Source organism: Otolemur garnettii, unplaced genomic scaffold (genome assembly GCF_000181295.1).
Source record: "Otolemur garnettii isolate 467f Iridium unplaced genomic scaffold, OtoGar3 scaffold00011, whole genome shotgun sequence".
In the NCBI taxonomy this organism is placed as follows: domain Eukaryota; kingdom Metazoa; phylum Chordata; class Mammalia; order Primates; family Galagidae; genus Otolemur; species Otolemur garnettii.
Genome location: NW_003852406.1, coordinates 17,120,844 through 17,129,914, shown reverse-complemented (window position 1 = coordinate 17,129,914; position 9,071 = coordinate 17,120,844). Strand labels below are relative to the sequence as shown.

The 9,071-nt window shown below is 50.5% G+C and overlaps 1 protein-coding gene across 2 annotated transcripts in view; it reads left to right on the top strand.

The window, feature by feature from the left end:
- RBPMS2 (RNA binding protein, mRNA processing factor 2) overlaps positions 1-9,071 on the top strand; it is a 38,154-nt gene that overhangs the window by 26,667 nt on the left and 2,416 nt on the right. For both annotated transcript variants that reach the window (XM_023510143.1, XM_003784420.3), the window contains exons 4-6: positions 775-837; positions 1,096-1,246; positions 1,837-1,985. In XM_023510143.1, the coding sequence (XP_023365911.1) occupies positions 775-837; positions 1,096-1,246; positions 1,837-1,985 (363 nt within the window). The remainder of the gene's footprint in view (positions 1-774; positions 838-1,095; positions 1,247-1,836; positions 1,986-9,071) is intronic.

Here is a 9,071-nt window from a genome sequence, read left to right as displayed (position 1 = left end):
ACAGGCGCCCGCCACAACGCCCGGCTATTTTTTGGTTGCAGCCGTCATTGTTGTTTGGTGGGTCCGGGCTGGGGATTCAAACCCGCAACCTTAAGTGTACGTGGCTGGCGCCTTAGCTGGTTGAGCTATAGGCGCCAAGCCAGCAACGTCAAACTCTTAGGCTTGAGCATTCCTTCTGCCTCAGCTAGGACTACAGGTGCCCATCACAATGCCCAGCTAGTTTCTCTTTTCTTTTCTTTCTTTCTTTCTTTTTTCTTTTTTTTTTTTTTTTGTTACTACAGACGGAGTCTTTAACTTCTGAGCTCGAGCAATCTACCCACCTTAGCCTCCCAGAATGCTAAGATTATGGACATGAGCCACTGTGCCTGGCCTCAGTCTGCTGTTCTCTGATCAAACTGAGAACCGTCCCATGCCCTTGATACATTGATGTCCCTTTTCTTGCCTGGGAAAACGCTAGCACTTATTCTCAATCATCTGCATGCATTTAATGAGATTTTTACTGAAAAGGCAATGTTTAATTCAGTGGACTAAAGCTCTGTTGGCATCATTTCTCACAACGTGTTACCAAGGAGGGAGACCTTTGACTCTCGGTGCATGTTAACCTGCTGCTCAGCTGAATGGAGGGAGGATGTGAAAAGGTTTCCCCCCACCACCTCCATTCTCATCAGCAGAATAAATACTATCTCCACTTAGGAGATGCTCCTTTTTAGGGGAGCGGGGGAAGAGATGGAATGTTGGGAGAAGTGCAAGGCTGTTCTCTCTTTTTCCTACTAGCCTGTTGGTTTTGTGATCTTTGACAGCCGGGCGGGAGCAGAAGCAGCCAAGAATGCATTGAATGTGAGTAGGCGGAGAACAGGTCCTCCTCCACCCACAGACCTCTTGGGCAATGGGTGTCCAGATGTACCTTATTCCCCAGCTGTCCCAGGGCAGAGTCCTTGGCTATACTGTGCCAAATGCCGTTACTCCCAAGGCCTGAGCAGCATTTCCTCTGCTGTGGCAAGTCTTTTGGGCAAGCTTGTTTCTTGGGCCCTTCTATACCCACTGCGGTCTGAGTCCTACAGAGTAAGTCTTTCTTGTCCTTTCCTTCCCGTGCAGGGTATTCGCTTTGATCCTGAGAACCCGCAGACCCTGAGGCTAGAGTTTGCCAAAGCCAACACCAAGATGGCCAAGAGCAAGCTGATAGCAACACCAAATCCCAGCAATGTGCACCCTGCCCTAGGAGCACACTTCATCGCACGGGACCCCTGTGAGTGGCACTCTGAGCTCTTTTGCCCTTTTACTTGGCCCAGGCTGAGGAAGGGTTTCACATAGAGCATTTATTGAGTTTCTCTTCTTGAGGGAGTCACTCTTGCCCCCTCTGCCCCTTTTCAGTTTTTTTTTTTTTTTTTTTTTTGCAGTTTTTGGCCGGGGCTGGGTTTGAACCTGCCACCTCCGGCATATGGGGCTGGCGCCTTACTCCTTTGAGCCACAACACCGCCCTCTGCCCCTTTTCTTCTTGCGTCCATAGCCACCCATCTCAGACTTTAGGCTTCCTTCCTCCCGTGCATCCTTTCTTGAGCTCCTTGAGCTGTCAGGGCTGCCCAGCTTTCGTGAAGCCTTCTCTGATTTCTCTTGGTTGAGACAGGCTGAGGACCACCTGAGAGCATCTTGAAGCAGACACAGGATGCTCACCATGCCAGGCCAAGTTAACGTGGCTTCCTTCCCTGGTCTTAGGGTTGGGGAGGGATCTGGCTTTAGTGAGGGGCTTATTGCTCAACCATAGTGCCAGGCCACTTTTCCAAACAGGGAAGGTGACACCAGTGTTCTGATGATGGAGGCTGTTGTCTTCCATTACAGGTGACCTGATGGGGGCTGCTCTGATCCCTGCATCCCCAGAGACCTGGGCCCCCTACCCTCTGTATACTACAGAGCTGACCCCAGCCATCTCCCATGCTGCATTTACCTACCCAGCTGCCACTGCTGCTGCTGCCGCCCTTCATGCTCAGGTGAGCCCCTTTTGGTGGAGTGAGCAGGAGGAAGAACAAGCAGTCTAGGATGGTCAGACTTAACCTACCTGCCTGCTGAGCCACTGTGGTCCCAGAACTGCAGCAGAACTATTGTCTTCCTGATGGTTTAAAAGGCTAGGTCTCAGGGACCTGAGAAGGGGAGGGAGAAGGTAATCCTCTAGGCCTGGTACAGAATGCAAGGCAGACACAGTGAGCACAGGGACGCCAGCCCTGGTTCAGCCAGCCCCGACATGCATAGCCAGGCACGGGTTTTGATAAAAAACCATGAGTTGTGTTCCAGCCTGGCTATGGTCTCTAGAGCTAGACCACCTGCCTCTGCCTCTTTCTGTCTTTATGAACTTCAAACCTTTTAAGGTTTCTGTGCCTTGATTTTTACTCAGTGAAAAATGCTGAGAATAATATAATCTGCCTCAGGGTTGTGGTGAGAATTAGATGTTAAAACCTGTGAAGTGGGTCAGGAGGGGTGGCTCACACTTGCAATCCTAGCACTATGGGAGGCCAAGGCAGGTACAGTGCTTTAGCTCAGGAGTTCAAGATCAGCCTGAGCCAGAGCGAGACCCCATCTCTAAAAATATCTGGGTATTATAGTGGGCACCTGTGTAATCTCAGCTACTTGAGAGGCTGAGGCAAAAGGATCTCTCTTTTTTTTTTTTTTTGAGACAGAGCCTCAAGCTGTTATCCTGGGTAGAGTGCTGTGGCATCACAGCTCACAGCAACCTCTAACTCCTGGGCTTAAGCAATTCTCTTGCCTCAGCCTCCCAAGTAGCTGGGACTACAGGTGCCCACCACAATGCTTGGCTTTTTTTTTTTGGTTATAGTTGTCACTGTTGTTTGGCAGGCCCGGGCTGGATTCAAACCCACCAGCTCTGGTGTATGTGGCTGGTGCCTTAGCCCCTTGAGCTACAGACACCAAGCCAAGAGGATCTCTTAAAACTCTTAAATCCAAGAGTTGAGGTTGCTGTGAGCTGTGACACTATGGCACTCTATGCCGTGAGTGCTTGCTCTTGTTTCTGTGAAGGCTGGATGGACACTGTCCACTGTGAACCTGTTCTGGCAGGGAAGAGGGAGGGTTATAGCCAGGCCAGATGCTTGAGGGGCAGGCAGGTGGTCAGAGCCCAGACATGGCCCTGGCCACATGGGTGTTTCCTCTGATCTGGTAACTCTGCCCCTGGTGCTCACTGCAGGGGAGGCCTTGTCCCACTGTGGGTGGAGGGTGGGGACATGTCTCACAATGGCGATGACAGGACACTGCCAAATATGGCCACTGGACAGGATGCTGCCCAGAAGCCATAGGAGCAGGCAGCTGAGGGGCAATCTCAAACCCTCCTCAATAAGAGCAGCCCAATTGGGGAGTACTGTGCTGTTGAGAGGGAGAGAATTGAGGTTACCAGGGTGGACCTAGCCTGATCAGTAGGAGGAGATGAGGAAGGAAGGACAAGAGAAACTGGAAGGAGAGTTCACAGGATCCAGAAGTTAAAGATGGGAGGAGTCTAGCATTCTGCCAAGAGCTGAGTACACATCCATTTTCCAGCCCTTTGAGACACTTAGTGACATCTGGGTTTACCCAGTTCCAAGGTGGGAAGTTTAAATGGTTTGCAGCTACCCTAGCAAACTGTTTTTCCCATCAGGGGAATTCTGCCTGGCCACAGCAACTTCCAGTTGTGCTGAGGGCAGAATCATGGTTATACTTGGTGCTCTTCTACAGCTGAACACGCAGATAAGCCTGAGAATTGATTAGATGGTAAAGATCTTCCCTTGGAGGCTATTTACTGCAAACAAAGTTCTGTGGCTGAAATAGAGCAGGGAGCAGGGAACCTGTTGTCCTCTGGGCCCAGCAGGGTGGATTTAACTGCAGGGGCCATGGGAGGGCCCTGGGTGGAATCACAGGTTCCTGCCTGCCAGGCTCTTCACCTTTGCTCCCAGTTTTGCCACAATTAGCTACATGATCTTCACCTCTGGGCTTCCGTATCCCCATCTGTAAAACGAGAGGGTTGGAGCGGATCGAGTGGAGAGGTCCTGCTCTGTCTTCTCTCAGGGGAGGCACCTCTGCTGGGCTGGCCAGGCTGGTGCTGCTCCCTGGCGCTGAGCCCCAGCCTGCATGGCTGGGCCCTCCTGATCTTTTTCTTCCCAGTTTTCTCCTGCCCTACTCAGCTCTGCAGCTCTCCCAGTGTTGGTTCTATGTCTCAATAACTATATAAACCTTGAAGAAGTTACTTAATCTCTTTCTGTCTTAATGTAGTGATAATAGCACCTACTCCCAAGACTGTTGTTAGCCTTTGTAACCCAAAGTTGGTGCTATAAAAGTGCAGATGATGGCTCAGCGCCTGTAGTTCAGTGGTTAGGGAGCTGGCCACATACACCGGGTTTGGTGGGTTTGAACCTGGTCTGGGCCTGCTAAACAACAATGACAACAGCAACGAAAAAGTAGCTGGTCATTGTGGTGGGTGCCTATAGTCCCAGCTACTAGAGAGGCTGAGGCAAGAGAATCGCTTAGGCCCAAGACTTTGAGGTTACTGTGTAAACTGTGGCGCCACAGCACTCTACCAAGGGTGACAGAGTGACTCTGTCTCAGAGAAAAAAGTCCTGATGATCAGATTGTAATTTATGCCATTTTTGTCTGGGTCCTCCCGAGTACCTACTGCAGGCCTAACAGTGCCTAAGTTCCTGCCTTGTGAGCTTCCTGGAACTGAAAGGGAATGGAGGCCACTCTAATAGGGAGTGGTGTTTTGGGGGAATGGCAAGAGATTAGTCATTTGTTATGTGCTTGCTACTTTAGCTCCTATTGAAATGCATTTTCTCAACAAGTACAATGAGCTGTGAGGGCCAAATGCAGTAATAAGCATGAAAGTGTTTCCTAAGGAATAACGTTTTCTTTTTTCCTTGCAAGGGTCTCCCCCTTGCCCCTCAACAGCAGTGCCCCAGAGATGGAGGCTAAAAGTATCTAAATAAAGGGAGTGGACATTGTTGATCCTAAGTGGACCAATAGAAACACTGAATTTTTTCTTTGCCTGGGGACAAGGAGGTGAGGGGCAAGGGCCTCCTTCCTCTACCTTTTGCCCATGAGGGAAAGCTCCATGGCCATGTGGCAGTAGGGACCAAACCTACAGAAAGGGACTTGGAGGTTGTTTGGTCCTTTGTCTTGGCATGAGGCCATCTTGCTCCACTTTCTAATCTTCTGGATAGAATTTTCCTCTTTAAGAGGGTGAGACATGGGTGGTGCCTGTGGGTCAAAGAGTAGGGCACTGGCCCCATATACCAAGGGTGGCGAGTTTGAACCCAGCCCCCGGCAAACTGTAACAAAAAACAGCCAGATGTTGTGGTGGGTGTCTGTAGTCCCAGCTTCTTGGGAGGCTGAGGCAAGAGAATCGCTTAAAACCAAGAGCTGGATGTTGCTGTGAGCTGTGGTGCCATGGCACTCTACTGAGGGCGACAAAATGAGACTGTCTCTAAAAAAGAATAAATAAAAAAAAAAGAAAAATGAAAAAGAAAAAGAGGGTGAGAAAATAAAAGATGTTTTTGGATGGATGTTAGGGATACACTGGGGGGTTTTTTGCAGTTTTTGGCAGTTTTTGGCCAGGGCCGGGTTTGAACCTGCCACCTCCAGCATACGGGGCTGGCGCCTTATTCCTTTGAGCCATAGGTGCCGCCCCGATACACTGGGGTTTAATATACAAAGACGGTACCTAACGGCAGGATTCTCTGACTCTTCTGACATCCCAGGGTCCTCCCAGAATTAATTTCATTTTCTATTTCATCCTGAGGAAACGGGGGTCTCTCATGGCTTTTTTTCACCTTAAGCTGGTTCAGACCCTTACTAGTGACCTTAAGCTTACATAAACCCCCTTGCTTCTATTTTCTTATTTGTACAGTGGAGATGATAGTGTCACCTACTTCGTAAAGTTTTTGTGGGGATCAAGTGAACATAGTATATGAAAATTACTTTGGAATTGCTTTTGGCATGTGGTAAGAGCTTCAAAAGCATTATCTATGGTGGGTCTGCATTTACGGGAAAAAAGATAGGAAGGGTTTTCCCCTTCTTCCTTTGCCACATCGTCCTACTCCCCAGAAAGCCGCTGTACTTTTTTAGGTAGTTGGGAGAATGTATGTAAATAAATCCATGGGTATGAATCTTTGACAAAAATTACTGTACCAAAAACAAATAAATAATTACAATATTCAGCGGTGCCTGTGGCTCAAAGGAGTAGGGCGCCGCCCCATATGCCGGAGGTGGCCGGTTCAAACCCAGTAGCAGCCAAAAACTGCCAAAAAAAAAAAAAATGTATTGCACCTATTTAATCTTTTTTTTTTTTTTTTTTTTTTTTTGAGACAGAGCCTCAAGCTGTCCCCCCGGGTAGAGTGCTGTGGCATTACAGCTCACAGCAACCTCCAACTCCTGGGCTCAAGCGAGTCTCCTGCCTCCGCCTCCCAAGTAGCTGGGACCACAGGCGCCCGCCACAACGCCCGGCTATTTTTTGGTTTCTGCCGTCATTGTTGTTTGGCGGGTCCGGGCTGGGGATTCAAACCCGCCACCTTAGGTGTACGTGGCTGGCGCCTTAGCTGGTTGAGCTATAGGTGCCGAGCCCTATTTAATCTTTTTAAAACTAAATATTAGGACATGTTTTTTCACGTCTGTAAGTATGGGTCCATGTTTTGCATGCCTGACCAGCACACCATTGTACAAATGTGCCCAGCTCCCTGTAGTGGATGGTAAGTTGGGGCTGGTTATGCAACTTGTTGCTACTGATAGGCTGTACCACGGTGGATGTCGTCGTTCACACTACCGGGCACCTCTCCTATTTTGTTTTCCTTATGATAAATTCCTAGGACTACTTTAAGGTCAAAGCATAGACTTGCTGCTGTGGGTTAAGTATTGTTTTAATTGGCTTTCTGATGAGTGAGGCTCCCATATTTGTTGGCTGTTCATATTTCTTCTTACGGAGATTCCTTCCTTTGCCTGTCGCTTAGTATATTTTCTCCGTCCATTATCTGAGAGAGGGCTGAGTTTGTGTCCTGCTACCCTCTTTGTTCTGAAACAGGCCTCTTGGGATCCTAGTTGTAGCCTGTGGAGTGGCCTCTCAGGAGCCCCCACTACCCCTGTGGACAGCTGGAGCCCCTGAAAGGACCCTGAGATCTGTCACCCGGGCCTGGGAGTTTCCTCTTCAGAGCTGGAGCAGGAAGAAGAAATCTAGGAAGGGATTGTGTCTCTTCTGGAGGACCCAGGCCAGGGGCCTATGCCAGTGTCTGGAGGGAAATGGAAAAGTAGCCCCTCTAAGTGCATCCTAGGATCTGCTTCAGTGGCATAGCTGTCCCGACCCGTAAATGGGAGCTTCCTCTGCTTTCTCCCCAAGAAGCCGTTTGACTCATCTCAGGCTGAAGGGAACGTTTCTGGTTTGGAGGCAGCAGGTACCACAGCACCTTGTGGAGTGAGCTGGGACAGGATCTAGCAGATTTGCTGAGGGAGGCCTTAGGAAGCCACCCAAGGCCTCAGCTTCTCCATTATTAAAAGAGGGTAAGTTGGAGGCTTCCTGAGTCCCTCCACTCTGTCATTGGAGCTCTCCCCTTGTGATACCTAGCCAGGCAGGCACTTCCTTCCCATGGGGCTGCCCCAGCTAGAGACTGGGTGAAGGGCAGTGGTCAGGGCTCCCACTGACCAGGCCTTAGGCTTCTAGCTGAGAGGGCATCCCGTGGCTCGGCAAAGGGCAAGAGAAGTTTCCTCCCACAAAGCTGTCAGCCAGGAAAGGAAGGAACCACTTCCAGGTCTTTTAGAGACCAGATAGGAATACAGCCTCTGAATTTGGACAGCTCAAAGGCTGGGGAGGCTTCTGGCTCGGGTGGTATGGGGCTCAGTTCAGGTGGTTCCAGCAGCCCTGGGGTCAGCTGTGTCCTGATGACAGTACTGCCACATCCTTGGAGCCCGGGGAAGACCCTGGTGTTGGCCGAGTGGCCTAGGACTGGTCCTGCTATGTACCAAATATATTGGCATCTTAGAATAGCCAACCCCTACCTTTCTGCCAAGCTCCTGGGAGGATGTGCTAGCTAGGATTCTGGGCTGTACAGGAGCAAGTTCTTCCGAAGCCTTAGCCCCTAGATGGCTTGATATTGCTTGATAGCCTCTCTGCCTACCCAAGGAGGCATAAACTGCAGGCAGCCAAGTGGGTAACTGGGTCTGCCTGCTCCAGCCTCAGGAGAGCTGTCTGCATGGCCATCTTCCAGTTACTTTTTACAGTGGTTCTCATATGCTGTCCTTCCCCTTCCTAAGGAGATTCAGGTCCCTCCCCCATATACCCCCCACCCCATGTCCTGTGGTGCCCTGCCCCCACCCTCTCCCAGGGCGGCATGGGTCAGGCCAGGGCAGACGTGCTTCACCAAGTGGAACGGGCAGGCGGCTGGCCCTACAGTGTTGGCAGACAGCATGGCTTTTGCCTTCCAGACAGCTGGCCCATGGGAGAAGGGTACATGTCATTTTCTTGACCAGTCTCTTGTGAATCCAGCTTTGGGGCACTGCTCTGTGGGTCCTTTTGGCAAGTGCAGAAGTTTAGGTAGCTGCCAGGTACTGGTGACAATGATCTGAAGCTACCCATACCTCCCTGAGGCTCAGCTGGTAGGTTCCAAACCTCTGGACTCAGGAGACTGGTGATGAAGGAATGGGAAGGATGGAAGGGTCTAAACAGGGAAGCATCCAGTGGGATCTCTTTCAACGCTTCTCTGAGGAATCAGACAAGGACCTAGGACTGCAATCTGGGAGACCACACTGACTTTGGGTTTTAATGTCGTAACACCCTGTTACCCACTCCTCACAACCACCCATGACTTAATCATTTCTGCCCTGTACTGAGACCCAGAGAAGCTGAGCAAAGGTTTATAAGGCTAGGCTCGGCGCCTTGTGGCTCAAGCGGCTAAGGCGCCAGCGACGCACACCTGAGCTGGTGGGTTCAAATCCAGCTGGGCCTGCCAAACAACAATGACGGCTGCAACCAAAAATAACTGGGCGTTGTGGCAGGCGCCTATAGTCTCAGCTACTTGGGAGGCGGAGGCAAGAGAATCCCTTGAGCCCAGGAGTTGGAG